The sequence below is a fragment of the Perognathus longimembris genome, chromosome 3 (assembly GCF_023159225.1).
Source record: "Perognathus longimembris pacificus isolate PPM17 chromosome 3, ASM2315922v1, whole genome shotgun sequence".
Classification (NCBI taxonomy): Eukaryota; Metazoa; Chordata; class Mammalia; order Rodentia; family Heteromyidae; genus Perognathus; species Perognathus longimembris.
Genome location: NC_063163.1, coordinates 48,361,732 through 48,384,457, shown reverse-complemented (window position 1 = coordinate 48,384,457; position 22,726 = coordinate 48,361,732). Strand labels below are relative to the sequence as shown.

Below are 22,726 nucleotides of genomic sequence, written 5' to 3'. Positions count from 1 at the left end.
CAACAGGACCAAAGGCAACAAGACCAACTGACCATGAACCAAACCCCAAAAAATTGTGAGCCATCATCTGAAGTATTTTCTCACAGTGATGGAAATACAACCATAACAGCTCTGACTTCTATGAATACTAAGAATTTTCCCTGAGTAACTCAGAACATTCTCAAATTCTACAAAGTATAAGTATCTGAATCACTGGATAAATGGATAACTATGACTTATGGAACTTTACTAAACTACTTAAGGTAGGCACCAAAGGTGGCTCACGCTATACTCCCAAACGACTCAGGAGGCTGAGATCTGAGGATATGGTTTAAAACTAACTTGGGCAGGAAAGTCCATGAGATTCTTATCTCCAATTAACCAACAAAATGTTGGAAGTGGAACTGTGAATCAAAGATGCTACCCTAAGATGCTACCCTTGAATAAAAAAAGGTAAGGTAGAGTGCCTAAAGCTTGAGTTCAAGGCCGAGTACTGACATAAGAAAGAGCGAGGGAACAAGAGATAGAGAATAAGATAAGAGAACTGCTTAAGATTACAAAGCTGTGACTTGTTGGACATGGTTTCAAAGTCTAGGTTTACTTAGCTCAGATTTGATGAAGTTTTCCCCCTGGGCTATCTTGAGTTCTAAATCTCATCAAAGGGGTTAAAATCTAACCAGACCTTCTAGCGTAACTGAAGAAAGAAAATTGACAAGGAGTCTAAAAAAGAACAATTTGAATACAGGACAACACTGGTCAGAGAGTGATGTCACTTGTGAGATGGCCAGTTCATCATCTGCTATAGTCACATGATTGGAGTTGGAAGATGTGAAAGCTTGTCTCACAGTCTAGAAAAGTTGTCTCATATGCTTTCTCACACTTTGCACTCTCATCACCGTGCCTGTTTCTGGAATAATGAAGACAGCAGGTGAAGAACCTATAAGCCAACCTTCTTCATTCTCATCTCTTTTAAAGAGAACCATGGCTCTCGCTATTTCTTGTTTCTTCAGTAACAAGCCACCCTCTCTACCCCCATCATTCTGCTGGAACTTTGTTCTGACTAATAATGGGCAGAGCTACTTGCTTTACTTACTTATTTTGTGTGTGTGTGTGTGTGTGTGTGTGTGTGTGTGTGTGTGTGTCAGTTCTAAGACTTGAACTCAGAGTCTTGCAGTTGTTTGGCTTGCTCACAGCTGGAGCTTTACCATCTGAGCCACTCCTGAAGCTTGGCTCTTTGCTGAATAATTGGAGATGGAGTCTTTTGGGGACTTTTTTGTCTAGGCTGGCTACAAACTGTAATCCTTCAGATCTCAGCTTCCTAAATAGCTAGAATTACAAGGTTGAGGCTTTGGCACTGGTCTTTTGTCAATTCTTAACTGTAAGAGAGCAGAATACAGACTCTAGAAGTAAAGATGTTTCTTTATAAAATCTGGATTGTAGTATTAAGAAATAGCTAAAAATTTTCATCATTTGGGAGAGAAGTACGTGAGATCCACCAGCAATATGTCTGACATTAACCATGTGCAGATGTCCTAAATATAGTCCATGCATATCTTTGGACCCTCAGTACTAAAGGCTACTATTTAATACTGCAATATTGGTTCTTTAGGAAGAGTATTAAAGCAATACTGGGAATATTACTGACTTTTGCTGTCAGAGTTAGAAATGAATTAAGGAGCTTTCAAGCTGAATTCAGTCTCTGACTTTGTATAGAAACCCCTAGGGGCTTTGGCTAATGGAGCTGTCTCCTTCACCCACCCTGGAAAAATTACCATGCCAGAAAGAAGCCAGGAACCTGCAAAAGGGAGCACAGTGAGCTTAGTGCTAAATGAAACTCAATGCTGTGCCACTCAAAGGCTTGCTGATATCAGAAAAGCTTTCGCAACAGCAAGAGCACTTAGTGAAGAAAATTTCTAGTGCTGGAAAAATACATCCTAGGAGGGTGTGTGGGTAAATTTTTGTATTCATTTTTGCAAAGCTGAAAAGCCTACTCACCACTCTTTTTTTCCATCTTAAATATAGTAGTTGATGTTAATATAAACTCAAAACAAAGGAATGCCAGCCAGATGGATCAAAGCATGGCCAGATGAAATTAAAGAGAAGATTGGACAGAACAAACTTATATTCTGCATTGAGAAGAATAGAATAAGAACTGCTAAAGTGAGAACAACTTTGGAAAAGAACAGGAAAAAGTGGGCTTCTGCCAGCTCAAAGCATTCATGCATTGTAACTTGGAATTCTTATCTGTAATTAACTACCAAAGAAACTTGCCTCCTACACATGAAGCTCTCAGTTCGATTCCCCAGCACCACATATATGGAAAACAGCCAGAAGGGGCGCTGTGGCTCAAGTGGCAGAGTGCTAGCCTTGAGCGGGAAGAAGCCAGGGATGGTGCTCAGACCCTGAGTCTAAGGCCCAGGCCAAAAAAAAAAAAGAAACTGGAAGTGAAACCGTGGCTCAAGTGCTTGAGCACCAGCCTTTAATGAAAAAGCTGAGAGACAGTTCCTAGGTCCTGAATTCAGGCTCCAGTACCAGCTCGCGCGCACACACACACACACACACACACACACACACACACACACACACACACACACAAACACACAGTAAAAGAAGAAAAAAGGAAAGACTTCAGTCCATTATTGAAATTGCCAAATAACAAGTATTCTTTATGTTTTTGAAACAAGATGGTTTTAAATGTTGCCCCTGTTCAAAATAAAACTAAATTATTGTGGTTTTACACACTTTCACCTAAATTTAAAACACTTTCTGATTTAAAACCCACTTTAGCCAGATGCTGGTGGCTCACCCTGTAATCCCAGCTACTCAAGAGGTTGAGATGGAAGGATTGTGGTTCAAAGCCAGCCTAGGCAGGAAAGTCCATTACACCCTTTATTTATTTATTTTTTTTCCAGTCCTAGGACTTGGACTCAGGACCTGAGCACTCTCCCTGGCTTCTTTTTGCTCAAGGCTACTACTTGAGCCACAGCACCACTTCTGCCTTTTTCTGTTTATGTGGTGCTGAGCAATCGAACCCAGGGTTTCATGTATGCGAGGCAAGCACTCTACCACTAGGCCATATTCCCAGCCCTACAGCTCTTTTTATTATAGTGGTTTCTGGCTTACAAAATGACAGCATTTATTCATGGTCACCAAACATAACAATGATGAGAGTACAAGAAGAGAAAGAGCTGAGTGCGTGTGAGTGAACGAGTCATCCATTAAAGATTTGGGGAAGTAAGGGGCCCAGATTTGGTCTTCACAGGACCTGCAGCTCTCCAGCATCCTATTCCTAACCCTGCCTACTTTGTTCTAGACCTGATTCAGAAGGCTAGTTCTCAGGGATGTCACAAAGGGGAATATCATTACAGTTTAAATAAAAGCCAACTAGTAATGGTCAGAGACGGCTGGTAGGTTCCTTAGCACTGGGGGTCCATCTGACTCAGCCTCTAAAGAGCTTGTGCTGTGTTCCTGTGAACTCCCCTGGTGCTTCTGAAACTGGATCAGTGTTCTGCTCACCACAGGCTGAGTGTTAACAAGCTTTGTTCTACTGCATGCACATGAGCTTGGCAGGCGGCCACCTGACTCTCCTGCTAAGTCCCATGAAAACATTTCCCCACAAGACCGGAAAAGGCAAAGACTCTAGTGTTCTTAGGACAGCAGCTAAATAGTGTATCATTTACATTGAACAAGGACCTTCTTGCCCATAAGAAAGTGAGCACAGACACCTATGCCAGGATCTAGGTCTAGTTCATCCAGAAGTGAGCCCTCAAATTCATGGAATATACTTGCAGGCTTGTGGCCTTTTGGTTACTCAAGATGAGGAAAGTGACTACATAAGAACGGTCACAGTGTTAAATTACATTGTGGCTCTTTTTCAGCATTTTCTTAGAAAAGTGTGCAGACTCCATATTTAAAAAAAAATAACAGTGGGCTGGGGATATAGCCTAGTGGCAAGAGTGCCTGCCTCGGATACACGAGGCCCTAGGTTCGATTCCCCAGCACCACATATACAGAAAAAATGGCCAGAAGCGGCACTGTGGCTCACGTGGCAGAGTGCTAGCCTTGAGCGGGAAGAAGCCAGGGACAGTGCTCAGGCCCTGAGTCCAAGGCCCAGGACTGGCCAAAAAAAAAAAATAATAATAATAACAGTGAATACATCACACTACCAATCTCAATAATAATCTATTTGGAAGTGGTAATACTTGCCTCAAACTAAAAATGCCTTTCTTCTTTGTCCCATTTTAAACCTTTCCTGTCACACTTCCGGAATAAAAGAAAGTATCTTTTTCATCCTTTCTCTAAGAAACAACAGGTACTCATTCTGTCTCACTGGAATGGATCTTTGAATATAACACAGTCATCCCTCTATACATAGGTCCCACATTTACAGATTCAATCATCTTTGAATCAAAAATAGTTGAAAAGTATTAGAACTGGGCTGAAGGTGCACAGATTATTGTGTGTGTGTCTTTATTCTCCAAGTTATATGGTAGGCAGAAGTTCTTAATCCCTAAGCCCCCACCTGCAGTCCTATGCTGAAGTAATAGAGCAAAATTATTTCTATAACATTCATATTCTACTCAGTATTATGATTTAAAATGAATTGAAGATGAACTTAGGTTTTATACAAACACCAGTCATTCCAGAAGAAACTTGTGTGTCTGTGAACTTGGGTATTCAGGAAAGGGTCCTGGAACTGGTCTCCCACTGAGACCAAAAGATGATGACCTGTTTGCACATCTGTTCACTTAATATTATTTAAGGACCTCTCTGTCATGTTCCAGGGGGCTCTGATAGGTTAGCAGAGATCAAGAATTTATCCTGCCACCTTCACTATATACACGTGCAGTGAGCACTTTGCTCCTGACTATGACCAGCAGGGGTTTGAAAGGCATGTTTAGATCCATTTTGATCAGAATGTGCTAAGGTTTGATTAGTTACTTGTTATCATGAGTTAATACAGTTTAGCAGGTTTTTTTTTTTAAATCACTTTAGATAGACCACTAAGAAGATCAGAGGTTTTTTTCCTGCACCCTTTATTTCACTCTTCTGTCTACAACCCTTACATCTACTAGAGTCCTTTCTAGTAGTAGGCACACCCCAATGGTGGAGTACAGTAGCAAATAGGTTAGCATAGTCTATAAAGGATGTGGGCAATGAAATAGTCAAAAAGAAGCACCATGGGCCACTGTAAAGCAGGGCTCCACATGGGGTGGAAGCCCTCAAAGGGCATACACTTTGGGCCTGGGGCTCTCGGAAGGCCAATCTTCCTCCACACAAAGAATTGAGATGGCCGAGTCATTGGAGTTGGCAGCTTGTAAATTGATGTTCATTGTCACATGTCTGAATAGGCTGCTACAATCTATTGTGAAGGCAGCCTCACTGTTTGGGATGAGCCAAACCAGAGTACAGGTCAGCAGCCCCTGCCTTTAAATACATTTCTGAGAAGAGAAATAAAAGGGTCAATCACTCTTTATTATGCGCACTGTGAGAGAAAATAGCTTCCTTTTTCCACCTTAGGTGGCTGAAATTGATCTCAGCTTCAGTCTCCCCCAGGGTGCTTCATATACAGTCAGCTTCACAGTCCCAGGAAATGCACCACCAAGCTGAAGAGCTCTGGTGAGAATGCCAACAAGGAGATCATTCTTTTCTTCCTTTAAAAAAAAAACTAAAACCCCAAACACCACCTTCAATGGAAGCAGTTTTCAGGAATGCTCAATTGCCAGGGAAAAACTGAAAAGCAAACCAACACCAAAATGTGAAAAGCCAAAATGGAGTCATTGCAGTGCTAGCATTGATGATGCTGTACACAGTGGTGGACGTGGAGATGGCTGAGACAGTGGCTTCGTACCTATGCGTGTGGTCTCCATTGCAATAAGCAGGGAAGTATTAACTACCCTGCACAAGAGGGTGGAAAGAAGAATGGAAGTTTAGACCATTCATCAGAGATCTTTGTCCTCTTGACAAGCCTCATGTGCACATTTTCACTGATAATCATCAAGAATACATATTTGTAAGTTCTTTGTATGGTTGGTAGCCTGTGTTGGATCTAGCTCAAAACACTGAAAGGACAAGTCAACTATTAGCAAAAAAGAAAAAGTGGTTTGATTAATTCTCAGAGGACAGCTTATTCCCTAGTTCAAAGCATTGCATCAGGGACATTATGGAATCCAGTTGTGCTTGCAAACAGTCTTTCTTTCTAAAGAGAGAGAGAGGAAAAAAATAATATACGCATCCAAGTTATTGTGCTCATGAGTATGTGTTATCTGAATATGGGAAATCATATGAAAATGATCATGCTGAAAGCTTGGACTCAGGGCCTGAGCACTGTCCCTGGTTTCTTCCCGCTCAAGGCTAGCACTCCGCCACTTGAGCCACAGCGCCGCTTCTGGCCGTTTTCTGTATATGTGGTGCTGGGGAATCAAACCTAGGGCCTCGTGTATCTGAGGCAGGCGCTCTTGCCACTAGGCTATATCCCCAGCCCATGCTGAAAGATTTTATTACCCTGGCTATGGTTTCCCCACTAGTTACAAACAACTTATGAGACAAAGACATTTTTTGAAATCAGTTTGCCTTGAGAGGATTTCTTTCGCAATAAGGAATGCAGAGAGCAAGCGCACGAGGGCTGCAGGAGTGTTCAGTGACAGAACTAGCTGCCAGGCAGTTTCGTAGGGACACAGAGCCCCCCAACCTCCTGGGAAGGATGGAAGAAGGTAAAGTGTTCTGCAGAACAGAAATCCCAAGAACTACAAAGGAGGACATCCCCCTTGGCAAATGCTTCCCAATGACCAGAGGAGGCAAATGGTGGTGGTGTGCATGGAGGGTGGCCATGTCTTCCGTTCCTGCACTGGGGTCCATGGGACAAGGAGGACGCTGAGTTCACAACCTCGAGAGCCAACTGTGGGTTCTGATAGTAAGAATTCCATTCCTTTCAGCTTGGAACAAGGGGGTCACAGCTCCTTCCTCAGCCTCCAGTAGATACATGTCCAGGGTCAGTTATTGCGCAACCTGTGGCCAGCGTTATTTATTTTTCCAGTGATAGCCACATGCTTTTGCTCTTGAGACCTCACACCGATGCTGTTGAACACCTTATTAATGGTAGCTTTTCCTCCTTCAGCTGTTGGGACTCCCAAATAAATCACTCTCGTGTCAGAATCTCCATTGATCCTGACATGTTGCTTATAAAATTTGCTCTACTAAGCAGGTACAAAAATGGGCGTGTTTAATGCTAGGTTAGTGCTTTGAGGAAGCAGGAACAGTTTTAAAGAGGTGGAGAGAATAAGGAGTGTCTTCTATTCTTTCCCTCTTTCTATAATGATTTCACTTTGTTGGATTTTTTTTTTTGTATTTTAAGAAATGAACCTTAGTAAGTTAAAAATATGAACCTGAATTTGGCATGCTCTTATTTTTCTCTTACATAGATTATGCTATTCTTTTTTCTCTCAACCACCATCATTATATATGTATGTACATATATGAATATATGCATATGTGCATGTATACATAGTCTAAACCCTAAGCATCTGACAGTTTTTGCCTGTCTAGATATTTAACCTTTTGACTTAAGGCTGGCTTAAGCCACTTCAGCCACAGCTTCACTTGCAGCTTTTTTTGCTGATTAATTGGATATAAAATTCTCACAGACTGTCCTGCCTGGACTGGCTTTGAACCTTCATCCTCAGATCTCAGTGTCCTGTGTAGGTAGGATTACAGGCACCTGCCCCAAATGATTACTTTTGATTGGAGAATATGGAAGTAGTTGTTTATTTGTTTTGTTTTGTGTTGCCAGTCCTGGGGCATGGACTCAGGGCCTGAGCACTGTCCCTGGTTTCTTTTTGCTCTTCCACATGAGCCTTGACTCTAGCTTTGCTTTTTGTTGCTTCATTGGAGGTGTCTCCTGCCGTGGCTGGCTTCAAGCCACAGTCCTGCAGCTCTCAACACCCTGAGTAGCTAGGATTACAGGGGTGCACCATCAATGCTCAGATGGATGATGGTGTTTTTGAAAAGCAGAAACTGCTCAACTCCCTGGGGAACATACCCATCCACAGCAGCAAAATTGGTAGCCATGCCAGAACCTGTTAAGAATAGGAAATGTCTTATACCTTCACAGAGAGGATGAAATTTCTACTCTGTATTGATTGTTAAGTCTCATAGTCTGTGATTGTGTTTAAAGAAGATAGGTCATATGCATTTGTCTTTTTTGAGATATAAGATTTATAAAGTCATGACAAGCTAAACAAGCACGCCAACTAAATACTGACAGTCTAATTCCATCTCTCCACCAAAGCTCATCTTCCCTGAGTCAGTTCAGTTTGCTATGAGTCCTTCTGTGCAGTTACCTGTGCATATTGTTGTTTTCATCTTGATTAAAAGCAATTATCTAACACTGGAGTGCAGTACAAACTAAGATGTTTTCTTGAAGCAGTCTTCCAGTTCCTGTGATATTTATTCATTGGCTTTGGTTCTTGTACTTTTAGACATCATTTTCCTCATCTGTGATATGGGACAGTTATCATAGTACTTGCTGAGACAAGTACCACTTACCTTTGTCAGGAAGATTCAGTGAACATATATAAATATGAATATGTGTGTGTACTTACATATGTGCACAGGTATGCATATACATGTACACTTAAAGCACTCTGAAAGCCCAGAATAAATACTGGTTGTTATTATTTGATCAGATATACATTTTCTTGTGATATATTTAATTTCACATAACAGCCTGTTGTGAAAATATTTTTAGGTAAATTTGTATGAACACCACTCATTCCTGTAATGCCTACATAGTAAAGCACAGTGTAGCTACAACTTTTTTTTTTTTTTTGGCCAGTCCTGGGGCTTGGACTCAGGGCCTGAGCACTGTCCCTGGCTTCTTTTTTTTCTTTTTTGCTCAAGGCTAGCACTCTGCCACTTGAGCCACAGCACCACTTCTGGCCGTTTTCTGTATATGTGGTGCTGGAGAATTGAACCCAAGGCTTCATGTATACGAAGCAAGCACTCTTGCCACTAGGCCATATCCCCAGCCCCTAGCTACAACATTTTTGACAATGACCATTATTTATTAACTTTGTCTCTGTCACTGTTCCCTTTTAAACATAACAATATAATGTAACAACAAAGTACTTGCATGGCACAATACCCATAATGATGAATACTTACTGAGAACCCACAGTAAGCCAAGCACTGCTCTGAGCTCAATCCATATATTCACTCCCTCAATCTTCTTTGTAAGGCAGGTCCTATGTTGTCCTCAGATGAAGTAGTCAGCTAGACCTGCTAGGTAAGGTGACTGAGGACATACCAGTAAACAGGGATAGAACTACAGCCCCCTTGGAGAACAATCATTCACCTGTGAAAGGACATACACAGCGCCACCTGGCTGCAGTTCAAGACCATGCTATATCCCCCTGCAGATAGCTAAATAAAGTAAATATATCACACATTTCATTTGCTCACAGAGAACTCTAACATGCATCATTATTCCTTCCTTTTGTCTTCTACAACAACAAAATATTTGTTATTGAACACAAAAAAATAAGAACACTGTTACATGAGTCGGCATCTAGCTGGGCATCAGTAGTTCATACCTGCAATCCTAGCTACTCAGGAGACTGAGATATGAGGGTTATGGTTCAAAGGCAGCCTGAGCATGAGACTCTTAACTCCAACTGAAAGCCAGTGGAGGTGTGGCGGTAGAGTGCCAGCCTTGGGCAAAAAAAGGCACCCAGTGTATGGGGAGTCTACTAGCTTCTTGGTAGTACAGCCCACTAAGTAAGAGGATAGGAACTGAGGTATTGGTGAACCATTATTGTCTCCTTGGCCTTTTAAATTTCATAGTAGGTGTAGACTTCACCTATTAAGTGAGAGCAGAACTCATTCCTTTCCTGATTAAGCAAATTATGTCAGTGGTGTCCGGAGACTGAAAGATACACATGCAATACACAGATTTGGGGAGAATTTATTTCACCCACATCAAACATCTTGGCCACATTCCATCTGTGATTCACTCTCAAAAGATGCGTCTCTGCAGGTTTTTCATCGGCTGTAAAACTGATATAATGTTGACTCAATACATTCATTTTTTTACTAGTCTTCCCAAATAATTGTGCTTGTATCTTTACATTAAGTTTCATGCATTGGAAGAAAAAAAGTACCTGCATGAAATCTTACTTAGTGCCACTGGATGATAGAGTTCTGATGACTTGAAGAGAGCAATTTCACTTTCAACTCAGGCTGACCCTGAGAAAGATCAGAAAGAGCTTGGAGTGCCGCTAGATTGGTAGTAGAGTTCCTGATAAACTCTGTCTTTTTGAAGAAGAGCTGACTGCATGTTCTCCAAGGGAATCTCCCATCCTTATCAGCTTCTTAAGTATGTGTCCACTCTTCTTTATCCTTCTGGAGAAAACTATAGTTGGCCAGAAAAAGAAATGTCAAAACACACCCTTAAAATAATATCTATTTTTAAACATTCGTCACCCCAAGAATTTTGAGAATGCTTTTGTGAAGACTAGATAGGAGGAGGTCATTTTTCAAAATTTTTATGGATGTAAAGAATGTCTTAAAAGAAAAGTGAGGAAGTTCCAGTCATAAGTAACTGAAACTAATTTTTCTTTTTTAGAAAACAAAATGTTACCTATAGGAGGTAGTTCAACCAAGGTAGCCTTTTCTTCTTCATTTTTGTCACCAGAAAAAGTGCAACAAATACAGCAAAATATGCCCTCTTATAAAATTAAGTGATGTCGCCATTTTTCATAGTTACTTCAGATTTTTCTTTCGATGCTGGGATTTGAGCCCAGGGACTCATACTGGCTAAACATGAGCTCTACCACTGAGCTAGAGAGAGCACCAACCTGCAAGTCTGTTACAGTTAGATCTCACACACAATGTTACATACACAGTGATCTCAGATAGTATCTTTCAACCACCCAACAGTAACAATGATCATAACTGTATGTGTTTGTGGGGGAGGGGAGCTCATGTTCATATATTTCAACTTGTTTTCTTTAAAGACTATGTCAATGTTGTACTTTGGAGATCTGATCATTTTGACTCATTTACACAAGTTTTACCTATCTGTCCCCCTACTGGTGGACATGTAGCTTTCCTTTTGCTTTTCAAGTATAAATAATGTTACATTAAAAGCATGTTTGTAAATGTGTCTGAATATATGTACAGAAACTCTATATGGTATATACCTTGTGGTAGAACACCTGGGTTGTACTTGTTGAACAATTTTTAATTTACCAGATATTACAAAACCTCTCTAAAATGATTAAACAAACTTGGGTTTTGACTAGGTGTATTTAGAAACTATTTCCTCAAGTAGAACTTAGCATTTTTCCAGTTTTATAGAACCCTATGGGCTTATCCAATTTCTGTTTCCCTGAGCACTAATAATATTATTTGTACAACAATTCATAGAATAGTTCTGATACTTTCATATTTATATAATTGTCCAATTTTCCATGTATAATTCATTAAAGATTTGATTTTGTTTTTGAGAGCAGGAACCTATGGCTCTGGCCTACTCTATCATTTTCTGAAAGTTGTACAATGTAAAACCTGCTATAATTATAAATTAATAAAAGTGTTCCTTTAAGCCAGGCACAGGTGACTCACACTTATCAATCCTAGCTACTCAGGAGGCTGTGATCTGAGGAATGAGGTTTGATCCCTCTCCTCCTGTCTTTTCTCCCCCTGTCCACTCTTTCTCTCTCTGTCTCTCCCACTTATTTTTCTCTCTCTCTCAAAATTACTAGGGTTTGAACCTAGGGTCTTGTAGTTATCAGGTAGGCACTCTACTACTTGAGTCACATTTCCATCAAGAGCTTACTTGTCTCGTGAAAAAGATAAGGACATTAAGTTATTTTAGCTACTTGCTTTCCTCAGCACTAAATAGATAAATATAAATGATCATCATTTTTTGTCCTTATGCATTAGGTAATTGAGCATACCAACATTGTATTATTGATTTTTTTTTTCTGCCTACCCTAACTTCTTGCATCTATAGTCCTTGGAATTCACTTTCATTGTGCATTTAATGATTTTTTTCAATGTGCTCCTTTAGGTAACTGATACCTCTTCATCTTTGTCTTTTCTTTCTGGTACTGGAGATCAAACCCAGGACATTGCACATTCTAGGCAAGTGCTTTGCCACTGAGCTACATCCCATCCTACGTCTTCATCATTGATGCCTGAAAAATTCATACTTTTACAAAACCTCCTTCTTCCATTATGTTATATTCTGGTTTTCCATGACACTTTCAAGTTTTGATTCACTGTCAGTCCTGCCTGATTTAGAGACTAGCAGAAACACACCTTTGGTTCCACTTGGCCAAGATGGTATTTTGTTGTACTTTCGTCCCACTGGATTTTCAGCCCAGTTCATTCCTTACTTATAGAATATATTAATGACAATGAGGAAAATCTTGAAAGCTACTAAACCTAAATGACAAATTACCTTTTATTTTTCATCTGTCCTGAGTGCTGCTTAAGTTAGGTAAAGGTGGTACACTGCTTGTAATCCAAGCTACTGTGGAGGCATAAATTGGGAGAATTGAAGTTCAAAGCCAGACTAGCAAAAACCCAGTAAGTTTCTATTATAATAAACAGGTCAGATGTGGTGGTTCAACCTATAATAACAGCTATTTGGAGGCACAGGTAGGAGAATCGTGATCTAAGGCTGTTTCCAGGTAAAAATCTTGAGACCTTATCTTTAAAAATATCTAAACAGAAAAGGTCTAGGGCATAGATCAAGTGGTAGAGTGCTTGCTTAGTGAGATCTAAGGCCCTAAGTTCAAACCCAAGTAAATATTTCATCACTGAGCTACTATTAATAATAATAATAATTCAAGTAGTACCTGCTGGTGTATATGTGTGTGTATGTAAAAGAGAGGGAGGGGAGAGAGAGAGAGCGAGAGTGTGCTAGTGGGCACAGCTCAAGCCCTTGAGAATATTAAGTGACTAATACCCTTTGAGATACATCTCCAGCTAAGAACTAAGTTATAATCAGTCCGTTTCTGATACACTTCAAATCTATTTCCAAAGATGCCCCAACACAATGAATGAACTACAATAAACATTCCTTTGTTTGTGTCTGTTTACATGTATATGATTGTCTAAGTAAGGTTTTGGCCACTAAACCTGTGAAAACTTTTTATCCAGGTAGGGCATGGTGGCACATGTATGCAATCCCAGAAAGGCAGAGGTAGAAAAATCAAGAGTTTGAGACCAGTCTCAGCAAAAGACAGAGTGTCTCAATAAACAAAATAAAAAAGAAGTTGGGGGCTTGGCTCAAATGATAGCAAGTAGGAGGCCCAGGATTCAAACTCTAGTACTTCAAAGAGAAAATAGAAAAGGGAAGGAAAGGAGAAAAAAAAGGAAGGAAAGATGGAAGGGAGAAGAAAAGGAGAAGAGAAACGAAAGCTTTTATCCTAATGAAGCCTCCCCCATCCCCCTTTTTATCCTCCTGAAGTCAACCTGCTGGCTTTATCTAAATCTGAATCTGAGCTCCATCATTTCCCTGATGGGAACCTATAGGCAAATCTCTTGATCTCCTTTAATCCCTGACTTCCTTATCTGTGAAAGAGGATTAATGTAGAACATACCTCAAAGGATAGTGGTGAGGTTGAGGTTGACACAAGGTGAGTAAGTTTAAACAAGTACTGTGGTTTCTAGCAAGTAGGCTGAGAAAGAAATGATGGCAGTGGAATCTCTTCCACTGTCCAAGGAGGCAGAGTGTCAGAAAGACAGCAGGAGTCAGTCAGATGAGAGGGAGGAGGTACATCACCCTGCAGCAAAGGCTGGGCATGGCCCACGGAAAGACATTCCAGACAATGGATTACTGAGTAGAATGGGGGCCAACCGGAGGATTGGAAGGCAAGGCAGGTACTTTAGTGTCTTATAAGCCACCTTAAGGCATTTATGAGCAACTCAAGAGCAAGGAGAAACATTGGAAGCTTGTCTGCAAAGGCATTACCATGATACCCTCTGCCAGGTGGGTCACAGCCTCTTTAAATGGTTGTTGGGACTCGCCAAATGGCAGGAGATGCTAGCAGCCCCTGGCTTAGTGGTCCTGAGATGGCCAGAACCAAGATAGGAGGTGGAGCTCTCTCTCTCTCCACTGTTTTGGAGAAGTTTACCTTGCAGTACCCATGGGAAGAGAATGCAGTCTGCAACCTTAGGCTCCAAAATCCAGATCTGAGCTAGAGACAATTTTAGGGAGGCTGTTTTAGCTGGAGACAATTTTAGGGGGGTTGGGGATGTTGTTTTCAGCCCTGATCCAAAAGACTGCAACCAAGCCTCTGTTAACTTCTAAGCAAACATGTTAGTTAGAGATACAAGCTGATTGACTGATGGCCCACATACACAGGAGTAAATAAGATTTGGCTGTAGATAGCAATTACTGCTGTTATTTTGTTCTTTCATCTCAGGAGACATATGTAATTGTAAACATCCATCCAGACTTGCTGGAGAGAAGAAAAAAAAAAAAAAAACACTTCACTTTTCCCCCAAGGGAACAAAACTCAGATTATTTCTCTTTGTCTTAGTGGCAGGTGTGTGCTGTTTAGCTTTGCCCCTAGCCTTCCTTTCCACATCTGTAGGAAGCAAACATGATTCTCTTTGTGCTGGGGAGTGCAAGTATCTCCAGCTTTGAAAGTGTCATTAATGTTCAGTGAGCAAAAAGACACACTTCTGCACTCACTGATTAGGTGTGCACCCTGACTTCAAAGTGTAATACCATGAAAGATGGACAGTAGATTCTGACTTCCTTCTGGAATTTCATACTTTCTCTAGGCCAGTTGAAAACTTCCCTTGGGCTGCTCACACCCAGTTTCGGATGTATCTTGCCTGCCCTAGGCAGAGGGGATAAGTTTGAATCTGTACCCTGAGCTAAGGAGAAGGGACCAGAAGAGTTGGCTGTGTTGTGGTATTATGTGGGTGGAAGGATTTGTGCTTTCTTTGATCAGGGTCTCATATAAACCAGGAACATTCCTCTAGGAGTTTGAATTTCAAAATTGTAAAAGGCACACTTTGTATTTATGATCTGAATAAGAGAATTCAGTAAGCCTTTTCTAATTTGCTCTACATTATCCTAAGACTGATTCCACAATTGTCTGCAAAGAACTTTAGATGATTTGATGTTTAACAGAAATAAAGTGCCTACATGGGGAGAAAAATATTTACCCAAAGAGATTAGAGTGTCAACATCTTACTCATAAGTAACAACTTTTGATAGTTTTCACCTCCTATTATTTCCTTCATTTGGCTTGCTTATTACATATTGAAATGGTCCAGGAACACCTAGTTTATTTATTTATTCATATTCATTCATTCAACTTTGTACCAATACTGGTACTTGACCTCAGTGTCTAGACACTGTCCATAGCTATTTTGCTTAAGGCTGGTGCTCTCCTATTTGGAGCCATACCTGCAACTGTTGACTTTTTCTGGTTAATTGGAGCTAAGGGTCGCATGGACTTTTTGACTGCCTAGGCTGGCTTTGAACTGCAATCCTTAGATCTCAGCCTCCTGAATAGGAGTGAGTTATATTACAGGTGTGATTTACTGCCCCTCCCCCCGTTATTTTTCTTTTTTGAGTGATGTCTATAACACAATCACTGCTTGAAGAATCAATAACTTATTTACACACATAAGGTTTTGTCTCAGTTATAACAACTGTAAATCATATTCAAATTTGAGAAATTTTAAAGACACTGAGAAACTGAAATATGTACACTTAATTCTCCTCTGCTGAAAAAATAAAAAGCTGTTTTTAACTTATTCCATTCTACTCATGGCAAAAAGAAACGAGTTGGCTATGGTTTGAAGGATGTATTGTCACTGTTGTTTGTTTTGGCCTTATAGAAGCTACTGAATTAGGTTTTAATTTACTAAGAGTCAGTTACTTCAAACTTTACAGTGATTTGCAATTGATCGTTTGCCTCATTTTTTAGTCATCCTCAGGGAAGTTACAGAGAGGGTAAGAAACCTTACGGGAATAACTCTGACTTCTTTGAACAACTAACTTAGAGTCTAACAAAATGAATACTAGGAAGCTGAAACATGTTTTATTTCAGGAGGGATCATGAAAGGGAAGGGAAGAAGATGGATGAAGAGAGGAATGGTGGGGAAATATAGTCATCATATTTAATGTTAATATGTAGAAATGGAACCAGGCCACCTGAGGGATGGGGTAGGGACTGATGGAGGAGAATGACAGAATGGGTGATCAAGATGCAGTGTGCCATAAATGGACAGGTTGAATTGAAACCCCTGTGTACAGTACTTTAAATTTTTAACTAAAAAGTAATTAATTAAAAACTAAAAAGAATACATTTTTAAAATGCTTAAATCTACTGTGAACTGAAAACTTCTTTTTAAGGAATTAATTGACTTTCCCAACTTCTTAACTGCTATATTAAAATTGAATTTAGGGACCAAACGCTTTTTCCATTGCAGCTTCTACTTTCACTGAAAGTAACAATGTACCATGTAATAATATGGTAATACCATTCTTATCATTTATGTAACTTATTGCTGATGGCGATGGTACATGAGACATTCTGATATGCTGATTCATATTCTCTTTCTTTTCCTACCTCTCCATCTTTCTCTCTATGTTGCATACACATGCATATAAACCATCATTGTATATGGTCACTCTTATCATTACTCTTCATTCTCAATGATAAATTGGATAAAAATTCAGAGTGCTATATGAGTCTCTTTTCTTCTTGCCCAAGCCATGAAGTTAAAAACAAAAACAGAACAAAACAAACAAACAAAAAAACAACCATGCTTTCTAGCTGAGAGAATGAATTTGAACAAAGCACGAAGCATTGCCTTGAAGCATGGCTCCTTGGGTGCTTTTTGACTGTACTCATTCACCTGATTTTTTTCCTGTTTGGTTTCTCATAGGGCTCTGCGAGGATCAGAAAGGTAGGGACAGCAGTATTAAACAAGCCATCCTACCGTTCTGGATTTCACAGCTTGCTAGCGCTCATAACTCAGAAACTTAATTTGTGTGTTGATACAGTTTGCCAGGAATGTAAACAGATTTAAAGAGCTCACTTGTTAGAGACAGGTGATCCAGCTCTGTGATCATTATAAAAGCCATTTAGAAGACAAACAAATGTGCCTGGTGTGGCCATCTGGCCCGAATGAGAAATTTTTAGGGCTCTCTGTCTTCACCTTTGACCCCTCCTTAGATGTGGGAATTTGAGGAATGTACAGGTCTACTTGGCCCGAGGCTGCTGAGATAACATCTCCATCCACAGCCACTCACTCACAGGTTAGAAAGGATGGGAAGGAGGCAAACCATGCTGTTGGCAGATTTATCTCTCATGCACTAAAGTGTGCAAACAAAATTTCCAAGACTGATTTCCTATTATTCAAGAGCTCAGGAGAGCTAGATGCTTTTAATCATGCCCAGCAGATGAAGACAGAGACAACAAACCCTTTCCAACTTACTTGGGGCAATTTAACTTGAATCAGAGAAATAAAGAATTCATTTCCAACTTGAGCAGTGTGCAGACTGCCTTTGGCTTTTCTAATGGCTTTGAGAGCCATTGTTTTGTACTTCATTTTACTTGGGGCATGGGTAATTCATTCTGATTCTCTGAAGCATGACACTATCACCTGAATGACTTGTGTTCTAAGGAACAGTGGTGTGAGTTGCAAAGTTCTTCTGAAACTTCTAAAACCAAGGACAAATGATTAGCATGTTTCATGTGACAGGGCTATTCACAATATGTATGTACACTCAGCCAATTTATCCTTCTTAATGATTGTTTATAAAATGAGCTCATAATGGGGGACTTTACATGCTCTATTATTTTTACACTCTTCTGTGAACTTATCTATATTATTAATTTTTGTCACTTATGGGGCTTGAACTCAGGACCTGAGTACTACCGCTAAGCTTCTTTTGCTCAATGCTATTACTCTGCAACTTGAGCAACTGTTCCACTTACAGCTTTTTGGTGGTTAATTGGAGATAAGTGTCTCATGGACTTTCCTACCAGAGCTGACTTTTGAACTACAATCCTCAGATCTCAGCCTCCTGGGTAGCTAGGATTACAGGTGTGAGCCACTGGTGCCTGGCAATAAATTTGTAACAAATTTATCCCATAGTTTTCATCTATGCTATCTAACTGCTATATCAAATAAACTATTGGTAGGAAATAATGAACAGATCAATTTAAATTCACTATCAACACTGGAGGAAAATACAAAATCACCAAAGTATGTCCCCTGGTTCATGACCTAAGTCACGTCATCATTATCCATGAGGACAAATGCTAACCTCTCAGCATAAGGATATATATTTAATGAAAGCTTGGTTGGTATAGAGGATTCTGCCAACAATCAGGCCTTTGTCTTTATAAATTATTTATGACTCATAATCATAATTATGCCAAGGGACCCCAACACTACTGATTATAACATCCCCAAATACCCTAGATTAATCCTAAACCTGATGAACTGATTACCTAAAACAATTACCTACACAACCTACAGATCATCTACACATCACAGAATCTCTAGCATGGAAACTCAGTAAGAGATGATAAAACAAATGTTCGGGCCAAACTTGAAATAAATCATTTTAATATGTTATAATTCCTTTGAATTTATTTTTCTAGAGAAGGTTTCAGGAGATCTAAACCTCATATGTGGGAGAGAAACTAACTGTGATTCCTCAAGATGAACATTTCCCATTAAGTATTTGACCAGATGTCTTTTTATTTTTAAGTATTGACCGAAACCTACATAAATGTACAGATTACAGAGCCAGTAGCTGCCTAAGAGAAAAGAGCATTACAATGATTTAAAATAGAGCTAACTCCTCTAAATCATACCAAGAGCATTTGATAGGAAAAGATAAAAGTAATCACGGTGGTTCCTATGTCTTTCTTCACAGAACCCATCTTCTACTTCGGCGACGTCCAGTACTCGGTGGACGAGAGCGCCGGCTATGTGGAGGCGCGGGTGTGGAGGACAGGCACTGACCTCTCCAGGCCAGCCAGCATCACAGTGAGATCCCAGAAAACGGACCCACCCTCTGCCGATGGTGAGCAGGTTCCTACAGCAGCTGTTTTGGGTGTTCTTCAACTTCCAACTCCAAGACACAACATACCTCTCAGGCAAAACCCTTCACATTGTGAAAGCAACCTGGATGGATTTTCATTTCCCCTTCTAATTATGATGTCATAGATAAAATTTTTACTTCATCAAACTAGCTTATAATACAAGAGCAGACGTCTGTAAATTCTAATGCCTATGTTAGCAGAAGTCGGTTCTATGTGTTTGTGTGTGTGTGTGTGTGTGTGTGTGTGTGTGTGTATCAATATAAAGGTTTGAACTCAAGGCCCCTCATTCTCTCTAGGCTTTTGCTGCTTAAAGCTGGCATTCTACCATTCAAGTCATACCTCTCCTTCTAGCTTTTTGCTGGTTAAATGGAGATAAGAGTCTCATGGGATGGTCTGGCTTTGAACTTCCATCCTCAGATCTCTGCCTCCTGAGTAGCAAGGATTACAGGGGTGAGCCCCCAGCAGCTGGCAGCTTCTCCACTCTTGAGTCTTCTCACAGGGTCGAATGTGATGATATGAAGAGTAAGACTGTCACACTGCCAGAAGTCTAATGCATGCATGCACCTTCACTCATTCCCATGAATTTTTCAGAGTCAAAATCTTTTCCCACATGCTTTTATGCAAACTGTTCTTGTGAATGAAGCCTGTCTTTTATTGTTAGATCTGTTTCTTTTTTAAATGATCACCACATTTAAGGCAAACATAGGATTTGGTATTTCCTTTTCTTTTTTTCTAATTAGCCAACATTACAGACTTTCCTATACATGTGTGACAGATGGGTGCTTTGTGCATGTGAACACGTACATCACACCAGTTTGCTACCAGCAAACAGGAATAAGGCCATTTTTGAAGCTACTTAAGTGTCTAGCTCAGTGCAATAGAACCAGCACAGTGTTCTCATGTTCAATAAATGTATAATTAGCCCAATTACTCACTTTGAAGGTAAAAGAAAAAATGCAAATCAAAGTTGAGAGTGAGGGACTGGGAATGTGGCTTAGTGGTAGAGTGCTTGCCTAGCGTGCATGAAGCCGTGGGTTCAATTCCTCAGTACCACATAAAAAGCCAGAATTAGTGCTATGGCTCAAGTGGTAGGGTGCTAGCCTTGAGGAAAAGAAGCTCAGTGACAGTGCCCAAGCCCTGAGTTCAAGCCCCAGGGCTGGCAAAAAAAAAACAACAACAACAACAGAAAAACACCAAATAAACAATATGACAGTAAGGAGATAACAAAATGAAAAATGCAAATGAAGTGGTAAAGAAGCAAAGGAAATTTTTTTTTTAAAGAACCAGAAGGAATTACAGGCTTCTTTATTTTGTTTCTGTATTTTTATGCTGGGGGATTTGAACCCGAGGCCTTGTGTGTGCTAAGCACATCTATCCCTGAGCTATACCCCCAAGATTGAAGTCTTGTTTGAAGTGTATTAAACATAGATATACTTAATCAGTCACACATTGAGAAGGAAAAGTAGGGAGAGTCAGACGAGTAAAAAAAAAAAAACCAAAAAACCAATAAGAGAAGCAGAGATACTGAACTGTTGTCCTCCACTGTGGCCTTTTAAGAATATAATGCCTGAAGATTAAAAGTCTTCTTTATAGATGGGATACTGGTGGCACACATCTATAATCCTAGCTACTCAGGAGGCTGAGATCTGAAAATCATGGTTCAAAGCCAGCCTGGGTAGACAATTCCAAAAGACTCATCACAAACTAGCCAGCAAAAGTCCACAAGTAGATATGTGTGTGGCTCAAGTAGTAGAGTACCATCCTGGGAGGAAAAACTAAGCAAGAGCATGAGGACCTGAGTTCAAACTCTAGTTCCCCTCTCCTCCTCCTCTCTCTCACACACACTCAGAGTTAGATTCCATCACTCAACCATAAAACATAGACCAACTTCAGAACCTGACCTTAAAGTCATAACCTCACTAACTATAAAGATACTAATCTTAGGCATTTCAGTAAATGTACTTTTCTGTGCTATAATCTTCTTATCTTATTTTTAATGAACTGTAAGTAAATCCATATATTTTATTTCTTACACTTTTAAACATTTAGCCCCCATCGGAGTAATTCTTTTGCTCTTCTTTATAGCTGGAGCTGACTATGTGGGAATCAGCCGCCATTTGGATTTCGCCCCCGGAGTTAACATGCAGAGAGTTCGGATTGTCATTGTGGACGACCTTGGACAGCCAGTGCTGGAGGGAATTGAGAAATTTGAGCTGGTGCTTCGTATGCCTATGAATGCTGCACTTGGCGAGCCCAGCAAAGCCACCGTGTTCATAAATGACTCTGTCTCCGATTGTGAGTGCTCATTTTACAATCACAAACATCAGGATTTAGAAATATGGCAGTTAGAATGAAAAATCATATAGATTATATTCACTTGCAAGGGCAGCCCTTCTGAAGCACCAAGGACTCAATGGCAATAATAAAAATTATCTCAGGTGCCAGTTCCTTATGATTATAATCTTAATTACTCAGGAGGCTGAGATCTGAGGATCCCTAGTTTGAAGCCAGTCCAGGCAGAAAGTTCATGAGACTCTTGTCTCCAATTAACCACCCAAACAGATGAAAGTGGCTTAAGTGATAGAGCACTGTCCTTGAGCAAAAAAAGTTAAGGGACAATACTGCATCGCCATCCCCCACAAACAAACACAGAAAAATTATTTCACATCTGTTAGCTAGAAGCCATACAGGAGGGTTAGCTAGGTTGGTCAGTTTTGAAGACTGTGAGTGTTGATAGCGACCTTGTCCCTACATGTCTTCATTTCTTCCCTCTCCATGTGCCTTTGAATTCAACTCCCTCTTTTTAAAATGAGAACACTAATCACCTGGGGCTGTGGTCCAGCCAAATGCCATCATTTCAACTTGATTACCTCTTTAAAGATTTTACCTACCAACAAAGTTATCTTCTCAGCATATGGATGTCACAGGCGACACTATTCAACACATATAGGCTCCCTACTGACCATGTCTTCCTTTCTCCTCTTGATTTTTTGATAGAATTAGCCTTTAAAGGGGACCCTTTTAAAGAAAATATGATATTGTCATTGGTGACCTTGATGCTATCTGAAGAATTTCCTCACCATGTGTGCGTGGAACCTGGTAGAGCTCCGTAGCCCCTTGAATACCAGTGATCTCTTTTCTTTTCTCCACTCTTTATGCCATTTCCTTCATCTGCTCATATCTTAGTTTTCCCTAATACGGTTACAGAATCACTGTTTTTCAACACCCAGCTGCAGAACATAGGGTAGGACTACCTCTCCAGTCACCATAGAAGAAAGCTGAGCACTTCTTCATTCATGATCATTTTTATCCTGCTTGGAGGAATACAAAATTTTGTCCATGAGATCTGTATTGAGTTGACCCAGCTTAAGTTTCCTAAAACTATTTACAAACTCACTGTCAGCTTTCCCTGCTGTGGTCTGCAGATGCTTATAACTATGTGCATATATGTAGTGTTCTTCAAATGAAGATATTCTGAAATGTTCATGACTAAGCAATAATCTAAACAGAAATCTTATGGATTTCTGGGTTTGGCAGCTTTCTAGCACTTTGTTTCATACATTCACTTCACAAAATACATAGAAAAAAAGAGTTAAGAGTTCAGTGATAAGGAAATAAAAACTTTTTTTTTTGCATGCTGGTACTGGGAC

The 22,726-nt window shown here is 40.1% G+C and overlaps 1 protein-coding gene across 1 annotated transcript in view; it reads left to right on the top strand.

Moving 5' to 3' along the window:
- Frem2 (FRAS1 related extracellular matrix 2) overlaps nucleotides 1-22,726 on the top strand; it is a 160,253-nt gene that overhangs the window by 103,406 nt on the left and 34,121 nt on the right. The window contains exons 7-8 of the mRNA XM_048341464.1: nucleotides 18,908-19,057; nucleotides 21,162-21,371. Of these exons, the coding sequence (XP_048197421.1) occupies nucleotides 18,908-19,057; nucleotides 21,162-21,371 (360 nt within the window). The remainder of the gene's footprint in view (nucleotides 1-18,907; nucleotides 19,058-21,161; nucleotides 21,372-22,726) is intronic.